Source organism: Patiria miniata, unplaced genomic scaffold (assembly GCF_015706575.1).
Source record: "Patiria miniata isolate m_02_andy unplaced genomic scaffold, ASM1570657v1 HiC_scaffold_5, whole genome shotgun sequence".
Lineage (NCBI taxonomy): Eukaryota > Metazoa > Echinodermata > Asteroidea > Valvatida > Asterinidae > Patiria > Patiria miniata.
In genome coordinates this window covers 19,906,438-19,928,964 of record NW_024037072.1, presented here as the reverse complement: position 1 = coordinate 19,928,964, position 22,527 = coordinate 19,906,438, and the positions used below count along the sequence as shown (strand labels likewise).

General features: G+C 38.6%; 1 protein-coding gene and 1 long non-coding RNA gene across 2 annotated transcripts; both read left to right on the top strand.

The window, feature by feature from the left end:
• The first annotated feature begins 5,961 nt into the window (after positions 1 to 5,961).
• On the top strand, positions 5,962 to 6,741 carry LOC119741276. Its single transcript, XM_038217029.1, has one exon. The coding sequence runs from the start codon at positions 6,088 to 6,090 to the stop codon at positions 6,739 to 6,741; it is 654 nt and encodes a 217-aa protein (XP_038072957.1). The 5' UTR covers positions 5,962 to 6,087.
• A 10,550-nt stretch (positions 6,742 to 17,291) lies between these two features.
• LOC119742176 lies at positions 17,292 to 22,178 on the top strand. The gene is made up of 6 exons (XR_005272829.1): positions 17,292 to 18,782; positions 18,937 to 19,102; positions 19,322 to 19,503; positions 19,661 to 19,832; positions 20,446 to 20,651; positions 20,783 to 22,178. It is a non-coding gene; the product is annotated as an uncharacterized LOC119742176 (long non-coding RNA).
• Positions 22,179 to 22,527: the final 349 nt, after the last annotated feature.

The following is a 22,527-nucleotide window of genomic DNA, read 5'->3' as shown; positions in this document are numbered from 1 at the left end:
TACATGTATATTTCTTCCCTTACATGGTGTATTTCCATTAGAGTGAAACTACAAACTCTAACTGATATCCCACCGATTAGTACGGCAGATGTGTAGGGATTGTGCCTTAATCTGAATATATTTATACAGGGCATGGCATAGCACACGAGTATGTCACCCGAAAGATATTGGACCATAGGGCAATCGCAGATTTGTCCTTTGAACAAATATATAGTTATAATAACAAGCAATGGCAGCCATTTGAATATTCTATACCGAAGAATAAACTTGGCCAGTAAACCGAAGAATAAACTTGGCTAGTAAACCAAAGAATAAACGCACAGTAATGTGGGGCTAATGACTTCATCCTGTTTTCCTCTTTTTGTTATGGAAACGAATAGAAGAAAGTCGACATATTTAAAGTGGTGCTATATATTGTCTAATTTGACTTTTGACGTGACCGTCCTGTCGTTTGCCTTGACTCGCAGGGTTGCAGACTAGATTGATGTACAGTGAAATCTCGATATGTCAAACTCTGGTAACTCGAAGCCCTCCCTTTGCTTGAGAGGTCACCAATGGTCAAAATGTTCTTCCTCACCTCCTGGCCTACTGTGTACAAACCAATGGGGGTCTTGACCAATATTGACCCAAGTAATAAGCAGGCTGACTCAAACAAAGAATCCATTCCCTTCATTAGTACATCAATGATTATACACCCCTCGACTAAACTCTGCTCAAGTCAAATTTTGAACCTGTTCCCTTGAGGTTTGGCTTATCAGGATTTCACTGTACTTGGCTACTTAAATTAAAGTACTGTACGTGTAATAATGCTTTTCTGGATTTCGATTGCTTGTAGTTAAAACCAATGTCTTTCTGTAGTGAGTCGTGGTAGTTTTGATCGTGTAATAAGAGGTTTGTCTTCAATGTGCATGTACATGTAGTTGTAATAAAGTTGCCTATTAAAGGCGGACAAAGAAATTAGCAGATGTGCCGCATCCTTGCTTTTAGGAGTGTCGGTGCAGCGTTATTCTGTGCCATGTTTTGAACTTTGATTTTGTAAACTAATTTTCCTAAGATTAGCCAGTCATCCCTTGCGAATTATGGTCTAAACTATTGGATTTATACGACGTGCGTTACCAGAGCTGGGAGTAACGTATACTGCACCATTCCCAACCTGCCTGGGTTTTTTTTTTTACAGACGGTCACAAAAAAGTGTCCAAGGCTAAGGCCATGTTAAACAAGCTCGAAATGATCTCGAAAGCTGCGACCAAACTGTAGACCTGCTGTAGCATGTCATGTTCATGATGTAAAAGTCGATCTGTTCTTATAATGCACAACTACTCATGTGGTCGTGACTGTCAGTTGAAAAGTATTCCCATTTGTTGAGCGTCAGTTGGTGCATGGAGCATTTTTATAGCATGTGGATCACCCACTTTGTGTGCACTAGCCCTAATGCGAAATGAGTGACTTTCTATGACTTCGATAAATTGGTAGCTGGCCAATGGAGACCTGAAACACGTGTTGTTGCGAGGGCCTATTGGACTAGCTAGGTGATTGATTGCCAAAAAGGCATTTGCTGAAGTTTGTTACTAACCAACGGAGAGACAGGATAATTTCTTGAACTGCTTTCCTGCAACTAAAAATATACATGTACATTGTACATTGTATACCAATTTCTCGTCCCCGGCCATTTCCCTTTTTTTAACTCATACATTTACAAAAAAAATGAATAGGCATACATGTGTATTTTGCAACTTTTGCCAATTTTATTTGTTTCCAACAAAATTGTAGCTTTATAATGTAGTAAGGTTGAATGCTCCGTAGGACACAATTTTGTGCGATCAAAGCTAGAGTCGAGAAAATGGAAGAATCCGTCCGCCAATTTGGAAACTCCGCCATCTTGGGAAAAGGGACCGCCTACTTCATTATTTCCAGAAAGCCCGGACGACTCGAGACCTAAACTTCAAAGATATACATTTATACAGTTGAGAAGAGCGCTGTTAATATAACATCCTGCTTATATAACCAGGAATTTGTTAAGATACCAAGTCTTTGTTATTCTATCTGTGTAACAAGGTAATTTGCAATTTAGTTCCAATTGAAGATCTTGTTATAATTTGGTGTTCCACTGTAGTTGTTGGCAAAGATCATTTTACTGCACATGAGAAAATTCGCATTTTCCTTATCATGTATACATGTACATGTATATTGTACATGTATTATGAAAAAAAAAATGAAAGACGCACTGTACTCGCACGGGATACACATTATGGACCGACGACGTTCATACGGTTGTCATTTCCGCTTGATTAGCCTAATGTACTTTCAAGGGATCAGTGGCGCAAGTATTAAGGGGGCGCATAGGCTGGGGCCTGTACCCCTCCTTCCCCTCCCCATCCCCCTTGTGGCCCGCTGAGAATTTCGGGAAGGCAGAAATGAGCTTTAAGGCATTGAGTGCCCCGGCCCCTCCAGAAAAAAAATGGGTCTCAGTGCCATTGCCACGAGATATGTCACCAGACAAAATGTGCTACGGATACGCCATCAGGAATGGCGACAATGAAATGGAGATTTTTTTTTATCCTGGAACAGTCCCCCAAAAAATCGGGTCACGCAAATTTCGAAAGTGAGAAAGAAGACCAGGCACCGTACAGCTTACAAAATGATGCTTTTGTTTTAATCAAGGAAAATCTGCGTCGTGCATCCCTTCCAGACAGATTCTACGAATTATTTGCATAATATATTTTTACAGTGCATTATTTATACCTAACGGTTTCTCTGCCTGTAGGCTTTTTTAATGATTAAATAAATTATGCACGATAGTTATTCTGAAGGACTTCTGAAAAGTTACTTGAAGGACTTTGCATATTCAATGTACTAGTTGTACAATGTACATGTACATGCATTTGCTATTTGTCACTTGAAGGACGACTTTGCATATTCATTGTAGTTGTACCATTGTACAACTGTACATGCATTTGCTATTAGTCATCACAGAGGAAGCATAGGCCCTGACAGAGGTGAAAAAGTACGGAAGAAAGGAAATCGATCTGTAATGGGCCGGCCAACTATAAACCAGCTGCCGGACGGAGGTGGGAAAGGAATTACCGCATGTAGGTGGGAGGTACGGGTTGGGAGGCAGAACTTATTGTAGAACACGCGATCACGAGGGGCCGGGATTGACCTTGAAATGTAATAATTCCTGTAGCCCCCACGCGGCTAGATTGAGGGCATCGTGTCGGCAGTGCTATACATGTACTTAGCATCTCTCTCGCCCTGGATATGATAACTTAGAATAGATGTGGATTATTTTCTTGCTTCTTAGGCGCGGATCGGGGGGGGGGGGGGAGTCCCAGCTCTGATTCATTTTTTCCCCATAGAAATACATTTGAAAGTGATGTGAACCCCCTCCTGCTATGACACCCAAATAATTGCACTGGTAATAATGTCCGTCACTGCAAAATTCGGACAGAGCCAGCTGGGGGACGGGGTAATTTTGTACAGCTATTCTGTATAAATAATGAAAGTGTGGTATTTGAAAGTACGGTATGACCTTCCTCCCCCTATTGATTTCAAATTTTCAGTGTCCGGAGAAAGAAAATTGTCCACATTTCAGTTTTGCTGATGACCCTCCCTCCTCTGCAAAAATTCCTGGATCCGCTCCTGATTCTATGTCACTGAGTGTTTGTTGTGTTGAACGATACTTTTTTCTTATGAGAAAGATTAATGACCGATAAACATGTATACCCACAATGCATTGGCGCTGGCAGTCACCGGCCATACATGTATAGTCCGTGGGACGAGGCCTTTTTTTTTTCACTCGCCACGCGGTCTGGTTCGCCGAATTTTATAAAACTTCACAGACATGTAGATTAGGCCAAAAAAAAAAGTCTCCGGTTTCTGGTATGCGCGCGCGTCGCCGTAGCCATGCGCGTCGGCAAAATGAAAACGTTTTTTTTTTCAATACAAGATGATGTCTCAAAACCGCCAAACTCACTGGTTTGACTGGAATTCTGCTGCTGCACAATTTTAACGTGTTTTTAGATGGGGTTATGATCGAGAATAAGCTTTATGTGGCCTCTCTGGACTCCCATATATTTGCACTAAGTTTAGTCGGGCACCATTTGCAGTCATCAGCCGACATTTGAAGCCAAAAAAAAAAAAAAAAAAACAGGTAAAAAAAAAAAAAAAAGCCGCGTCGCCGCACCACTTTTGGGGCAAGCTCCATACCAGAAACCGGAGACTTTTTTTTTTTTTTGGCCTTATGGTGTACCATATCGAAAAAAAACTTTGTTCCCCGATCCACAGTTTGTTTGGGAATGAGAAAATGTGAGATAAAACGCCGAAAATTCTACATGAGAAAAAAAATAAGAAGAAACAGCGCCCCCTATTGACACAGTCAGAAACCTTTTCTCACTCAATGGCTGTCCGACTCCGAGTTCGGGCGGTCTGTTCTCAACTTGACGCGAGTTTTTATAGGTTTTCTAATTAGTTTCATTATCAGCCATTCAATTTCGCGTGAGTTTTGCACATGTGGTCAAATTGGGGTTTCTTTTTCATTTTGGGTTCATTCAATTTCAGTTTTAGGCAGCCAAGATTTTGCACTGAATGTTCGTTTTCGTTTTCGTGCATCCTATTTCGCTTTGGTGCATTCAAGACTTAATTTGTAGCAGACTTAAATTAAGTCTTTGCAACCTTTTGACGATTGACGCATTAGCGAACATCTGTGCGCTTATAAACGTATAACCATGCTTTTCGTTTCTTATTCGTTTATGGGCAATGGCTTTCATATTTTGGTCATTTAAATTAGTAAGAATTTTTAATCGATATATTTTCCTATTTTCCTCCGAGGTTCCTTTCCCCCCCAAAAATCTTGATGACTGTAAAATTTACAATGTTACAAAATTAACTGATATGAGAAAGATGTAACGAAATAATTAATTGAAAAGGATTATTTCTTGTTCACTGTTGATCTTTTCTACTTGTTTAAACGTTTGAGCTAGGGGCATCTTTACGTTGACGATTTCTTGACGTGCCCCCGGGGCCGGGGGGGGGGACTATTTTGACGTTGGTGGCGCCATTTACACACTACTCGAAAATAAGCCACATACACATCATACACGATAAAATCGTGGGACTACAAAAAAATACCCTAAAGGAAGCAAAAACAACTGACATCCTCTTGGGGCCCGATTTGGAGGAAAACCGGATTTGAGCAGAAATCGCGACAATTTGTGCCATAAAGCCGGCATCAGGTCGACCCGCGATTTGCTTGCGCCACGATGGAACCGTCAGCATCAAGCAGAAAAATCCTGAAAAGTCAGTCGCCGATTGAACTTGTCGTCGCAAGGTCGACCTGAGGCCGGCTTTACGGTACATCCATTCCTTGCATTTGGCCTGTTCACCTAAACTGGAGTTTTGGCACATTCATAATAATCTTGCCCTCTTTCATTCAGTGAAAAAAAAATCAAATAGGTTGTTGCGTAGCATTCTTTCCCGGTCATTATTTAATATTAACCACATGCATGCATTTTCCCCTAATATAGGTTTTCCCGGACAATTTCGGAAAATGTGTACACGAATTTGTAAAAGAAGCATTCGTTTTCGTGCGAAATAGAATGAACCTTCCAAATCTCTGTTTCTATTTAACAAATGATAATTCTTTTTCCGTGAAGGTGCATTCAGTCGTAAAAAATCAGCGTACGATTTCCCGAATGTGCACTGCATTTAGTGTATTGACATTTCATTTTAGCGCGAAATCGAAGGCACATCCGCAATCCTATTTTCCTTTTAATTTGTCATCAATCTTTTTCGCTAAATGTGCAGCCGATTTCCCTCGCAGTGTTATTTAACGTATGCCTGGTCAAGCATTGGAATTCATTTATGTGTTAAAGTAACATTTGAGGAAAGCTTGATTGAATGATTGAATTTTTGAATATTCATGATGATTGAGCTAAAACCAAGAGGTGTACCCTTTTGAAACATACCAACTATTGTAATAAATCCTATATAAAAACCTAACCTTAAGAAAATCTTTTTCTGCTCAGCATTTGCCACAATCGCATCATATAGCCAAGAGTCTCAGTTTACATAGTCCTTAAATATCCAATAATGGCTGCAAGAGGGAGATACCGACGAATCTCGGACGTTGACCGAAATCGCCTCATCGATGCCTTTGAGGCTGACGACGCTGACTATCTGCAGGTAGCAGATACGCTGGGCATCAAGCACTCAACGGCCAGATCAATCGTTGGCGTATATCTTCGGGATGGTCGTCGTAACAAGCTGCCGAAAGGAGGACCCATAAACCAGAAGGTTGACGACGACATGAGAGATGCCCTTCAAGGATATCTAGATGACAACCCCCTTCTAACTTTGCGTCAACTCAATACTCAACTGCGAGCTGATCTTCCCGATAAGCCCTTCGTTACCACTAGTACCATCGCTAGAACTCTAGATGGTATGCTTATAACTCTTAAACTAGCGGAAGATGTTCCAGAACAGAGGAATGAGCCACGCATATTAGATGCACGAGTCATATTTGGAAATTGGTTTCTTCAGGTTGGTGTCCTTGGCCACACTGTGTACATTGACGAGACTGGGTATAACATATGGACCCGTCGGTCTTATAGTCGCGCTCCTCGTGGAGAGCCAGCAAGGCGTGTCGTCCATGGCCAGAGAGGCAAGCAAGTCAACATCACGTTTGCCATTTCTGGTGAGGTTGGACAGAATATCATCAGAGACTGTGAGGAGAGCGACTTTTGAGGATTTCTTAGCGACGACTGTACAAGAATGCGGTATGTTATTCCCGGCAGGCGAACGCATATATCTGATATATGACAACGCTCGTCCTCATATCCGAGCCCAACTACCCCCTGATGCCGGCAATTTCACCATCAAGTTGCTGCCCCCATACTCGCCATTCTTAAATCCTACGGAAATGGCGCACTCAGCTTTCAAGGCGGGAGTGAAGCGCACGCTGGGGCTTCCTGAATGGCAGGACAGATTTGGAGACCAAGACGCAAGATTCCAAGCTGGTGTGAACCTGCAAGTCTGGAGATCCCTCCGTCTCCAGGAGGTGGCTGCACTCAACATTGGAGAGGTGACACCTGCGAAATGCACCGCCTGGTACAACCATTCTCAGACATATCTCCCTCGATGTCTTGGTGGACAGGTCATTGAAGGATAGACAATCGAACTGATAAGACGAGAGAGAACCTTAAGAAATACATAAAGAAATTAAAATACAACTAAGACAATGAACCAACAAAAAGTCCCCATGCAGATCCTATGTAACATGGCACGTGATGTGTCCCTTTACCGTTTCAATAATATGGCTACATGATTATTTTTATTGATTTCATATTGGTCATATTTATATCATTTTCACATTTCATTTGCCTACATTTCACATAGGCCTTTGTGTATATAAGAACAAACACATTAATGATCAATAGGGCATACATTGATTAATTAATGAATCAAAGTTGTATCATGATTTGTATAGGCCTGTAAAATTTATTTAAATTGAATGCAGAAAATGCGAATTTAAATTGTAACAAATGAAAAAGAATGTTCAATTCAGCCCATGTCACAATAGACAATCGATTTTCTGCGAATTTGATTGCACATTCGTAATAATCGGCAACTCATACGTCAAACCGAAAACCTAATCACGTATTTGTAATCCCTTAAATGAAACGCTATGCACATTCATTCATTTGATTGATGCAAAATGAAATTGAATGCTAGTTATTGCGAAAATGAAACCAGGATGTACGTCGTTCTCAAACTCGGCGCCAAATTGAATTTATGTTTTACAAATTCAAACGCACATTTTCCGAAATTGTCCGGGAAAACCTATATTATGTAAAAACAAGACAACATTTGGCCATTGCGACCGGATATAGCAAAGTATTTGTAACCGGTTGTGAACCGCTTCGGTGCAAGTCTATATTTTTAACCCGCAAAATTAGAGTGGAGTACATTTGTTTTCGTCTGCCACAATTTACTTTAATGAGCAATTGTTTAAATTCTTCCAAATTCTGTGCCAACTTCATATGGTTCAAGACTAAGGCACATTAATTCAACCAAGTTGATCAGTAATTGCAAACCGCGGGACGCCACCCCTCTCACTAAAGTTTGGCGACCAAAGTAATCGCCCTTTAGGATTAAGTCATTAACATTCTATATCTGGTTCTCGTTTCTAAAACACCCCCAGGCCTGTGCCAGATGCACATTATGCAAATAACATGTTTAGAATATCTTCACCTATTGTTAAATTCATGCCTCATTGACCACTAGGTGTAGCATGCGAGGCGTCATCTTAGACTAGTTGTTTCAGTACAGGGCCAGGGTAGGTCTACACTTTCCGCGCTAGCTCGTTACACTCACACATGGCCTATACGTTTACTTGGTGCAGTTCATACTCCTATATCACGGGATATCTGTCCTGAGTACTACTCAACTATTATGCTTAGCTAATTTATAAGTTAAAAGTTCAGCTACGAAAGTTTATTTTAATTGAACATTCATGAGTGTTACGGTGCTGGCTGGTAGCACAAACATCGCCATCACTTCCACCAAGATCAGCGCAAAGAGGGGCAAAGTTACACGTCTTCAGAAGAGTGGAAGAGGTACGTTACATTAATGAACATTTTATGTAAGATTCCGAACCTTGGTTTACCTTAAGAAACAGATCATAATATGTTCAGTGTGATTCGGAAAATGATACTTTCATTTAGAGTGTACGGTACTTATTGTGCTTCATGTATTGCTTTAAGTATCGTGTAATTTTTAAAATAATGTTTTAAAGTAAAGGAACGTCATTTAAAAGAGTGAAGTTCTGCTTAATTCAATGTTACTCAAACTATTAAAGTGTAAGCCTTATTTTTTTTCCCATTATCAATTAGTAATTCAGCGATTTTCTTGTTAGACCCGTTCAGTGACATGTACAAATTCTGGACCTTTTTTTGTTTTTGTCACAGGCCTAGTATAGGGCGCCCTCTCCAACAAACACTCGCCTCGGATGTCTGTCGGCTGGTGAGCGTAGCCAGCTCCGATCGGGCGCATTCGACCTATTTAGAACTTTTGAGATATTGTAATTTTTCTCTAAAGGTAGTATTCCAGTGGAAGAGTTTTTTCAAATTGTCCCTGAATAATTCAGAAATACCGTCACTAAGTTACACCAGTATTTTCAATTATAACTGATTTAAAATTCACAGAAAGAAAAATTCAGTGCAGAAAAATTCCCAAAATGTCAAGCAAACGAAAGGCTTTGATAACTCAAAATTAATATTGCTTTTCTTTGATATTAATTTGTATGTTTATGATTAGAACGCTGCCGCGAGATAATTTAATCAAAATTAATGAAACAAATTAATTAAAATTTAAAAATTTGGGGACATAAAATATGACAGAGAAAACCCGCGACAGTATCTCTTGCATGCATTGTCACATTGACTTCCTTGTTTTAAACCACTCCCTTTTATAGACATTCAACGTTCTCCATGCAACTTAAGTGTCCAAAACTAAAAATGTATTAGGCAATTAAACTAATCAGCATTCTGGGCAATCGAGAAAGTGGTAAGTTTGGGTGCAGACGCAGCTCCGGCATGCGATAAGCAGCGCTAGGCAGCCGCTGCAGTTACTTTGTTAAATTAGTCAGGAGGGTGTAGGTTGTAGGTTAGGTTGTTAAAATTCGGCGACATGCTCTCGGAATTCGTATACGCGTTTTCGTTTGGAAACCTCCGTACCGCATTTTATCGCATTTTCAGTCGCGAGGGTTTGGTGGTAAACTTGTCGGTTCTGAACGAAATCCAAGCCAAAGTGTCGAAGTGAAATCCAAGGAAAATTCAAAATAAACCCAAAAAAAGGTTGGGCAAATGGGCTAGTACGTAGCCCAATGTTGGTCAACATACCAACTGCTAATTGCATACGTACGTAATGATCTATTATTTCGTACTTGCGTAATATTATCACTTATAAACGTGATAATTATTACGCACGTACGTGATAATCTATGATCTTGCATGATGCGTAAAAATCATACCGTGATAATTATAACACACTTGCGTAATATTTTCACGTATAGGCCTTACCGTGATAAATATTACGTACGTACGTGATAATTATTACTCATGTAGATGCTGATGTATACACGTCAGGTACGTACCTAATATCACGTACGTGACAGATATTATGTAGGTACGTTTTATTATCACGTGATATGCAATTAAATTGCACACGTACTATTATCACGTACATACGCATAATACAATTAAGTACGTGATATTATGACGTACGTACGGGCATGTTACTATCAGCCTCAGGTACGGACATGTACCTCGTATTATTTTATCAAGTACGTATGCGATAAAAACATTATTACGTTTTATTATCATGTACATTAAACGTACGTGATAATATCACGTAATGGGCTACCTAACAAGAAAACAAATCTCCATGTCTCCTGTAGGTCTCCGTACCCACGCGATTTCGTGTACTGCGCTTCCAATAATTATTTTCGGTGATAAAATCTAGAGAAATGTTTAGAAAGGTGTAGGCTAATGAATAGTGTTATTAGAGAGCAAGCATAGTCCGCTGCGAGCATGCGCACATTGAGCCTGCAGGCAGCGCGATGGGAGGGGCTGGGATGGGGACAGGGAGGGGGTTGGGGTCACCTGTACTTAGTCATTGTACTTAGTATTAAATTCTACGCAATTGGTATATGTTTTCGAACGATTTTCTGTTATAGATAACCCCTCAAATCCTCAAAGTTCGTTCAGAGATTTTCTTTAAAAAAAAAAGAATAAAATGCAAACGAAATCAATTACAATTTAAATAAAATGAAGACACTGTGCCTTCTGCATTGTCAAACATTTTATATTCCCCCTAAAATTGAAAGTACTGGTGTATTTTTTCAGTATCAGAAACTTTAATCGTAAATTCAAAACTGATTTTGTAATTGATTGATTGTGGTTTTGTGATATTTTATCAATCCACTGGAATACTGCCTTTTGATATAAGGACGTTGGCTGGTACTTTGTATGCAAGAGATAACAATGCAGGACTACTGGTTACGGGATAACTCTTTGAAAGTAATAATTCCCTTTGGGTTGTTCATCGGCGACGATTTAATTTCTTTATGATTGTATTAATGCTTAAGAGCTGAAATCTAAGCAATCAATACGGCATTGGCTGGTCCTTGTTCGTTTGGAAATTATGAGAACAAGTACAGACAGAGAAAGTTCTTTATGATGGTATAAAATGTTTTAGAGCACGAGTTAAGATTAACAATATCTAAGCTATCATCAATACGGACTTTGGCTGGTCCTTTATATATCTGTCGGTAAAAAGAGGTTTATTTCAGAGGAATTTCTTTTTTTTTTAACCCTCAAATTATGGCAATGTGTACTTTTTTCATTGTTCATGTTGCATGCTTGCCACTTTATCATATCAAACTCTTTGCACATCACCGGGACAATTGATTTGTGTATTGTATTGTGTTGCCATTGTGTATTGCTCTCTCTGTGGTGTGATTTTATTTCGTTTTATTATCTCTGTATGTTGTGTCTTTGATAAAAGAACAAATGAAAATTTTCTTAATCAACTCGATCGTTGCGGATCGTTGCGGCATACAACAAACAGCACAGCAAAATTAACACAGACGTTGAAAAAAATAATACTTGAGATCAGTGTTATTTTTTTCTCAACTGCTATACGTCGGGAAAAAAACAGCCGAAGCAGCAACGATAACGACGAAAATACGAGACTTTCGCTAAATTTACGGCGGTATTGGAAGAAATAATACCAGAAATTTGTGTATTTTAACTGCAATGGTACCCGAAATATTTGACGAAAATTGAAGGGAAAAAATGAAATCGGTCAAAAATCAAATTGCATGTGGATAAATTCTTTTCGTAGAATTACTACTCCGCCTCCAACAGATGGCTGTGAAAATGACGAAAATTACATCAAAAATCGAAGCGGCAAAAACGTTCAGTCACAGCGCTAGGGAGAGAAATTAAACTTGATTATCAGTGTAATTTCTTACACTCACACAAAAATCGGTTACGGAAATACCCAAATTAAAGTGGCAAAAATTAAAATGACGAAAATTATGGCAAACTTTAACAGCGGCAGCGAAAGAAAATGTGTACTTGAAATCGCCGTTGATTTTCTTAATAAATTGGCCGTAATAAAAATGACGGAAAATTTGATACACATCCCATCTGCTGCAAATCAGAAAATAATGAAAATGTGTGATTTTCTTATCCCTACAAATATTTTCCTGATATATTGGCCATAAAAATGACGGAAATTTTGATAAAAATCATCGGCTTCAACTAGTCGGAAAAAGAATTTTGGCAAAACGTGGAAAGAACGACAGCACCAAAACAACACATCTTCGAGAAGTTTGGCTACAAAGAAAACTAATGGCAAACAACGAGGTATGTATCTGAGTTAGTGAAATCAACAACAAAAATGTGTGTGGGAATGCTGTCAGACGTGCGACATGTTGGCATGCGACATTTATTTATGTTGTAACTTTCAAACTTCATATTCATCATTTTTTTGTAAGTCCGATTTAGAAAGATCGGCAGGGACACATGATTATTAAAATATATACTTTATCCTTAAGCTACTTATTTGGTATTTGACCTGTGATAACGCAAGTCCGATCATCAAGCATCGGCTTAGAATGAGGTTTGACATCGGTGTAGTTTATTCAAGGATCAGAACAGAATCGTACGGCCAAAATAACAGCGCTGCGGTATTGAGTTAGCAATGACCTGCAATCATTGATAGTTTTAATATCATCGGGTCATGACATTCACAATCAATTTTGTGTGGCTTATTATACCGCACTTACCGTAATTTCCAAAGAAAGTGAGACACGCGACACGTGTAGAGTCGCATTGTGTGTAGAGTTGCATAATAACACATTTCATTTCTAGTGATGTAACTAGGGCAAACGTGTAACCCTCCTTCCGCCGTATGTTTAACGTAAGTCCGATTTGGAAGGAATCGGCAAGGATAAATTTGCATCTTGACATTTAAAGTCATGTGAATTTCTGGCATGTTCGTTGGTGAGTTAGTCTGTTTTCAAAAGCAAATATTGAAAACATTGAAGTAAACTTTGTAAGTCTGCAGGTACAATCGTTATTTTCCACAGGGTGGTTAACCATGACAGGCTACAGGTAAGCTGATAGATAGTCATTGGATGTACATTGTATAGTAATGTTTCACCTCAGTAACCAATGTAAGTAACTAGCCTGACCCCGTGTTTTCGTAAGAAAATAAGGATATATAAGTGGAGATAGTAGGCTGCTACGAAAATTGAAAACAAAATAATATTCATATTGGTCTGAAATCACATCGTAAGCGGAAAATTTCTTTTTCGTAGAAATACTATTCCGCCTTCAGCAGATGGCTATAAAAAGGACGAGACCGACACCAAAAATCGAAGCGGCAAAAATGTTCAGTGACAACATATTGCAAAAAGAAATATAAAAAAAAACAAAAAAAAACACCAAATTAAAACAATCGACGCTATAGTGAGAGAAATTATACTCGAGATCAGTGTTATTTTCGCACATACAAATAAAAAACAAAATCGGTTACGGAAATACCCAAATCAAAGTGGCGAAAATTAAAATGACGAAAATTACAGGTAAAAAAAAATACAGCGGTGGCGAAAGAAGTGTACTTGAAATCTGTGTTAATTTAATACAAAATAGAAATGATCGAAAGTTTGATAAAAATCTCATCTGCTTCAAATGTTCGGAAAGCGAATTTTGGCAAAACGTTAACGGTGCGAAAAACGACAGCAACAAAACAATTAAAATTGCAGAAATTACGGCAGCAAAAAATAATCACCATCTCGAAACAAAGACAAACGTTAAACTGACAATTTACGGCAATTACAGCGAAATTAAAAAAATATCTTCCCCGCAGAACTACACATCTTAAAGGTATTCGGCTTCAAAAATAACGGAAATTACTTCACATCTTCGAGAAGTTTGCCTACGAAGAAAACGAATGGCAAAAACTGAGGTAGGCCTATGCATCTGTGTATTAAGTCAAGTAAACTTGGTAAAATCAACAACAAAAATGCATTTGTGGGGAATGATGTCAGACGTGCGAGATGTTTATAGTCGCATGCGATATTTCTTCATGCTGCAACTTATCAACCTTCATGTTCATCATTTTTTGTAAGTCCGATTTGGAAAGATCTGTTGGTAGTCTTACTTTGACCTTCGATAACGCAAGGCAAACCATCAAGAATCGGCTGGGATAAATCTGCTTTATCATTCATATGTAAATGAGTCACGGTAGAGTGGTTAAGGGCGGGTAATTTGAATAGGGAGTGGCACAGGAATGTGTGCGTGGTTGGATTGAAGGTAGATCACTTCACGCTTGCGAGCAGCAACGACAACACACAATTTTTAACACAGTTGTCAAGTCTGGTTGTAACTTCATAGTTGTTAAGTGTCTCAAACAGTATTTATAAGAGACGAACATTGCTACCCTTGCCTGAAGGAGTTGTCTTGCATAGTTCAGGTGTTCGTTTCCATTTTTCCAAATATGGTTTTGGTTTTTCGTATCTGGCAGTCAACACAGCAATGTTAGATGGGGTACAAATCCAGAAACAGCCATAATGTAATAGACGAGTGGTATCTTGCGATTATTCAATTAAGTATAGTTAAAGGCTAAAGGCTCTGAAGCCTAAAGGAAAGTTCTGTAAAGCTTAAAGGTTCAAATGAAATCCACAAGTGGCAATCAAGGTATGGTCGGAGTAGTCTCTGACGGAGGTACAAAACGAGATTTGCAGGTTGGCAGTAAGATTCATAAAGATCAGATCTACTAGATGAGATGCTAGAATTGTTCTAGCGATCTAATGCGTTCAGAACGCGAACAAGTCTGAATAGAATTGCACCATAGTATGCGTGATTTATCCTCAGCGGAAGGTATTTGGTATTATACAAAACCAAAAAAGATAGTTCTGAAAAGCTTGCTTTAATATAATATCAAATGTGGTACGAATATTCAGAAATAACCATAACAATTGTAAAGAGGAGGGAAGTCTCAAGGTTAATTCTATTATTGATTACGCAAATATGCTAAATGAAAGGCTCTTACGCCTAAATGATAGACCCTAGTTCTGTAAATATTGTCTCCATCAAGACGTCTTTAAGGTTCAAATTATTGAATGACCGTAATTAAAACACTGTCGTACCTGGTAGTCATCACAGCGATGAGACTAAACATAATATCAAATGGGGTACGAATATTTAGAAATAATCATAACAATTGCAAAAACGAGTGCTGTCTCAGGTATAATTCTGTATAATTAATTGATTACTTACATGTGTCTATAATGAAAGGCTCTTACGCCTAGATAATAGATGATAGTTCTGTAAATACTATCAAGTCTTTAAAGGTTCGAATTATTGAAAGATGTAATTAAAACATTGGGTCGTCGTACCCGGTTGCTGCTGCAAGCACAAATACCAAAATCAGGATGATTTGATTGTTTATTGTGTAGAATGGTGTTGAAATGATAAACCAAGTTATGCATGTGACAGGGTACAACTTAAATGTGGTCAACAAGCGATTTCGGAAAATGGCCGACTTAGGGATGTATAAGACGTGCGACATTTCTTTGTGTTCTTGTAATTTTTTTCAACGTTTAGTTCATGTACATCATTTCTGTAAGGCCGATTTAGAAAATCGGCAGAGATACATATTCAAAAAGTATATTTTATCCTTTAGTTACTCATTTGGTTGTCTTACGTTGACATTTGATAACGTAAGGCCGACAATCAAGCATCGGCTTGGAATGAGACTTGATCTCTGTGCTGTTTATTAAAGGGGAAAAACTGCGAAAAACTGAATGAAATGAGACCATTGATGGACCTTATAGTAGATTGTTATTTGTCTTTGTAATTTTGTCTGCGAAACTAACGGCCAAAATATCAGCGCTGTGGTAGTGAGTTAAAACTAAGACTAGCAATCAGTGATATTTTTAAATTCATGGGTTTATGACCTTGACAAATCTTTGTGTGACTATGAGTATACCACACTTGGGCCTATACGTGATTTCCAAAGAAGTAAAGAAAAGTATTAAGACACGCGACACGTTTACAGTCGCATGAAATAACATAATCATTTTTTTTGTAATGAGGGCCTACAAAGCTCCTTCCGCCGTATATGTTTTATGTAAGTCCGATTAAGAAGGGATCGGCAAGGATAAAGATGGCATCATTTTGTCATCTAAAGGTCATGTGAATTTCTTGAATGTTCGTGTGCGAGTTATATGCGGTTTCCAAGGCAACCTGGCATTATTAGCGTCGGCACACATTTTGTGCGCATTGAAATGAATAATCTAGTCTGTGTTTACAAGTAATAATGAGAACATTGAGGTAAACATTGTAACCATGGGTAGAATCGTTGGTTTCCATTGGGGTCAAAACCATGACCAGGTTAAAGGTAATCTTAAACATAGATGCATTGTAATTTTGTGACTTCAATAACAAATGGGCTCTGCCCAGTGTTTTCGTACCCCTGTACACTTGGGAAAGATTGGCAGCGTTCATAGAAAATAAGGATGTAAAAGTGGAAACAGACTACGCAAAGAGGCTGCTAAATTCCCAACTTCGACACTATGCAAAATGTGGCTATGCTATACAGAAAACTGACGGAAAATATGATGACATCTTATCGGCAGCGGATCGGTAGCAACTGCATCACCGCTTCAAAAAAGTCGGAAAACTAATTTTGTGAAAACGGTGGGGAAAATGACAGCAAAACAAATAAAACGGCGAAAATTACGGCAAAATATACAGCGATGTTAAAAAAGAAATGAATAATCGCCATGTCAAACAAAAAATATTGGACGAAAATTGAAGAAGAACAAATCAAGTCGGTCTAAAATCACATTGTGTATAGATAAATTCTTTCGAAGAAATACTACTCCGCCTCCAACAGATGGCTATGAAAATGACGAAAATTACATCAAAAATCGAAGCGGTAAAAACCGTTCAGTCACAAATATAGGCGAGGAGGCTGCTCATTTCCCAACTTCGACACTATGCAAAATGTGGCCATGCTACAGAAAAAAAAATTCACGGAAATTATGATAAAATCTTACTGGCAGCGGATCGGTAGCAACTGCAACACCGCCAGCTTCATAAAAAGTCGGAAAACTAATTTTGGGAACACGGTGGGTAAAATGACAACAACAAAAACAAACAAAACGGCGGAAATTACGGCAAAATTATCGCAAAATTTACAGCGGTGTTTAAAAAGAAAGGAATAATCGCCATGTCGAACGAAAAATATTGGACGAAAATTGAAGAAAAAAATCAAGTCGGTCTAAAATCACATCGTGTGTGGACAAATTCTTTCGTAGAAATACTTCTCTGCCTCCAACAGATGGCTATGAAAATGACGAAAAATACATCTAAAATCGAAGCAGCAAAAAACGTTCAGTCACAAATATAGGCAAGGAGGCTGTTAATTTCCCAACTTCGACACTATGCAAAATGTGGCCATGCTACAGAAAAAATTCACGGAAATTATGATAAAATCTTACTGGCAGCGGATCGGTAGCAACTGCAACACCGCCAGCTTCATAAAAAGTCGGAAAACTAATTTTGGGAATACGGTGGTTAAAATGACAACAACAAAAACAAACAAAACGGCGGAAATTACGGCAAAATTATGGCAAAATTTACAGCGGTGTTTAAAAAGAAAGGAATAATCGCCATGTCGAACGAAAAATATTGGACGAAAATTGAAGAAAAAAATCAAGTCGGTCTAAAATCACATCGTGTGTGGACAAATTCTTTCGTAGAAATACTTCTCTGCCTCCAACAGATGGCTATGAAAATGACGAAAAATACATCTAAAATCGAAGCAGCAAAAAACGTTCAGTCACAAATATAGGCAAGGAGGCTGTTAATTTCCCAACTTCGACACTATGCAAAATGTGGCCATGCCACAGAAAAAAATGACGGGAATTATGATAAAATCTTACTGGCAGCAGATCGGTAGCAACTGCAACACCGCCAGCTTTAAAAAGACGGAAAACTAATTTTGGGAATACGGTGGGGAAAATGACAACAGCAAAACAAACAAAACGGCGGAAATTAAGGCAAAATTACGGCCAAATTTACAGCGGTGTTAAAAAAAAATTAATAATCGCCATGTCAAACGAAAAAGTCGGTGAACAAAATGACGGGATTTACGGTAACTACATGTCATTTTTAAGTCCTTTTTTTTCCGGCAGAACTATATACGTGTACAGGATGCATTAGGAAAGAATACTGCATAATAGCAGTGTCGAGACATTTTTGTACATTATGGGCGGCACGTTGTGTGTCCATTAGAACAAAATAATCGTGTCAGTTTTTAAAAGAAAATCATGGAAAACATTGAAATAAATACGCATGGTAAACACGGGTAAAATAATTCATTTCTAAGGTTACAGATAAGCTTATATTAGAAATACATGTAGTTATTGGCTCCATTGGAATGTTTCTCTTCAGTAACAATTGGGCTAGGCCCAGTGTTTTCATACCCCTGTTTACTTAGGAAAGAGTTGCAGCTTTCATCGGAGAAACTGATGATCTATCACAGTTGAGACAGACTGGATGAGCTACGCTGCTTTGTTAGGACGAAAATGGACCCTTCCACAGCTTCATCTCACACAACTTAACTCAAGGAACCGGAAGCAGGGAGGAGGGCCGACAGATGAACGGATGACCTGCTTGCTGGGCTTCCCATTACTGATTCTTGAGGTTAGTTTATACGTAGGTACTTAAACTTGAGCAAGTCAAATCAAAATGGGTGTTCTTGAGCTCTTCCGATGTTTTTGCACAAAGAAAGAGTATTGGTGGTGAAACGTGCTTTGCTGGATTAATTCAAGGTTTCTTTCCCCTGTCTATACTTTAGAAAAGGAGTACCGACAGACATGCATAGAACTGGCTGGCTGACGAGGCTGCTTCAGTCGGTGAGGATGACATCATCCATGCAGACAACCTAGGACCCGGAAGCAGGGAGGAGGACCGACAGATGAACTGATGACCTGCTTGCAGGGCTTCCCATTACTGATTATCAGGTTAGTTTACATGTAGGCCTCCTCTTAACAGGAACAATCAAATCACAGAACTAATCAAATGGGCGATCTGAATCTGTTATTATGTTCTTCCACAAACAACGAGTTCTGGTAGCGGGACTTTGCTTTGTGGGGTTAATTCAATGTTTTCCTTCCCCTTTCTAGCCCTGGCACGAATACAGCTCATTCAAATGTTTTCTTTCGTCATTTGAATCCTTTCAGAAAAATGAGGACCACTAACTGATGAAAGAATTGCTCTACTGGGATTGATGAGCCTGCCTCAAGACATCGTCAGGGCTCCAACAGCTTCATCACACAGAAGCCCGAGGAACCGGAAGCAGGGAGGAGGACCGACAGATGAGCTGATGACCTGCTTGCTGGGCTTCTCATTACTGATTCTTGAGGTGAGTTTATAATCAAATACACCTGAGCAAGTCGAATAAAAATGGGTAATCTTGAGCTCTTTTGGTGTTTTCAACAAAAAGAAAAAGTACTGGTGGTGGAGCATTGGTTTGTTTGGTTAATTCAAAGTGTCTCTCCTCTTTCTGTACTTTACAAAAGGAGCACTAACTGGCTGGATGACGAGGCTGCTTCAGTCGGTGAGGATGAGAGGACATGGCCCCAATTTCAAAAACATCATCCATGCAGACAACCTAGGAACCGGAAGCAGAGAGGAGGACCCACAGATGAACTGATGCCCTGCTTGCTGGGCTTCCCATTACTGATTCTTGAGGTTAGTTTTAATATTAGTTTACTCTTGCTTGCGAGACTTTCTCGCGAGACTTGTTCGCGAGACTTGCTCGCAAGACTTGTTCGCAAGACTTGTTCGCAAGACTTGCTTGAAAGAAAAGGAATACGTTTAAGCTGAAGTGAATGTCATAAGACTGCAATTTCGTAATAATTCAAACGTTTCATTTCGTCATTTGAATCCTTTTTTTAAGACGATATGAAACTGAGGTATCAGAAGCACTAGTAGAGAGGAAAACCAAGAAATATCTTAGTAACATTTGATTTTAACAAAGATAAGCTCCAGACGAGCAATACATATAGCACAAAAGTATGGTTAGAAATCGAGGGAAATCATCGGTGGCAATGCCTGGAACATTTTCAAAACAGCTGGAAGTTAATCACATGACAATGCTTGACGCGTTGTCACTTAAAACGAGTGCAAACGTAACCTCTTGACCCTTTTACAAGAGCTTGAACTCCAATTTTATGGAGATCATTGAAAGGGAAGTCACATTGCCTCGTATAGTCTTCATAACAAGTGGAAATTAAAACATGCCAATAACACATAACCTAGCTAGCCTAAGTCGATATTTTTTTGTTTTGTTTAAATCATCAAGGACCTTCTGCAACTGAACCAGATGGATTCTGCAACTGGATGTAACATGCTTGACATGGAAGAGAATCTTACGTGTTGACTTTAAGAGGATGAAGCTTCTCCACAAATGAATGCCGAGGAACCAGAAGCTGGAAAGACCGACAGATGCCTGACCCTCCTTGCCGAGCTGGACATTACTAATTCTTAAGGTGCAAGAAAGAGACCAAGGTATGAAGACTTCAATTTGTTTTTCCTTTGATACCTTGCCCCCCCCCTACAAAGTATACAATGCTTGATTTCCTCTGTAAATATAAGTTCTAAAGTTTGCTTGCCTGTTTATGCTCTTTGTCATGTTTTAGAACATGAGGACCACCAAGCTTGGATGAGACTGGACAATGACGAAGCTGATCTGTCTGGACAAGGATCGTCTCATCAGAAACCAAGAACCGGAAGAAGCAAGGAAGGAAGACCAACAGATGAACTGATGACCCTGGTTTCTGTGCTTACCTTTACCAATTCCTTAAGTTAGTTTTACTCAAGGAACAAGAAAGAATAAACAAGTACAATTTAGAGGAAGTCTCATCTACAGTGAAAATTTTTTTGCGTGTTGGCGGTAGTGCTAAAGCCCCATGCCAATTTGCCAATGAAACAAAAACACTGTTGCCATTTAACTTGATAGTGCATTTTGTTTCAAAGATAACTAATTTAAGTGAATACAAGAGTTTTAAACACTTTCAAAAAATTAGACTGTTTGAGAAATTTACAAATTTAAGATGTCTATGTAGATAAAATGGGTTATTTTCTTTACAATTTTAAATCGATTAGAAAAAATCAAGAATTTAAAACTTTTGGAAAGTTTCAAGAATCACTGGGAGTTGTTCAGGAATTGTGTATGTACCAAAATGTTGGAAAATTTAAGAACTGTTGAAGACCTCTCCCCCTCACCTACCTTAAAAAGTTTTAATGGTTCTTCTTTGTTCCCCCTCAGAAAACTCCTTAATGCATTGCAACAGGTTACTGGCACTCAGATTACATTGTGTATATCCTTTTGTGTTGTCTGTTTGATTGCACGTTTTCACTACTAACTTATTTTATTTTGTTCACTTGGTGTCTTTTGGTGGTTTTGCATGTCTTTTTGATTTTACTTGTTTAATTAACCCACAAAAGGATAAACACAATGTATACCGAGTGCTGAACTTGCCTCATCAAAAATTGTGTTCACATAATAGCCAAATCAAATAAGATAATGCTTAAAATATTGCAAGACATGATCTCTTAAGTATCAAATTTTTTAAAAGTGGGGGGGGGGGGATATCCCCTAGGTTTTATGTTCCTTTTAAATTTGTTAATTCACACAAAAGGACCAGCTTTAATACCCTCTAATGTTATTATTTTTTTCTAATGTTTTTTTTTTTTTTATTAAAAGCTTAATTTACGTCTAAGCATTCAAGTATCAGAATTGTTGGCATACCCAAATGTTTAACTCATCTAATGTCCGTACTGAATTGCTTCTAAACAAATCGAAATAATTATTATAAGGTGCTCCTATATTGGCTTCCAAAGACCAATTATAATGTCACCTGATCTGTTTAAACAATCTGAAATAGTTTTTGTGGAAAAATTTTTCATTTCTCAAATTGTTTTCTCATCTAGAATCCATGATCAGTATTTGTTTTGTAAGGAATTTGTTTAAAAACATTTGTATGTCAATCAGGTGACAAGAATAAAAACTGAATGAAATGAGATCATTGATAATCCTTAGTAGATTGTCATTTGTTTTTGTCTGTAAATTTTTTTTTAATTTTTATTTCAGTGGTTGGGGAGGTCAAGCCACTACAAACGTTAAAATAATTAACTGACATAACATTTTTAATGATGGCAACTGGAGACGGGGTGCGCACATGATATGATATGAAGGGAAGATAGAATCCACTCTAAGACACGAAACAATTCTCTCGGCTCCACCTATAATATTTATTATCATAGTGGTGTTCCCTTATTAGGCCATCAGCTTGGTGGTTTGGTCAGTAGTATCAAATCAGGGCATCATAATGATTATAGTGCGCATGCGCAAGGTATACCGCCCCTAGAGTGGTAGCAAGCA

Bases quoted from the DNA above. Each gene is read 5' to 3' on its own strand.
- LOC119741276 (XM_038217029.1), top strand. From the start codon at position 6,088: ATGGCTGCAAGAGGGAGATACCGACGAATCTCGGACGTTGACCGAAAT.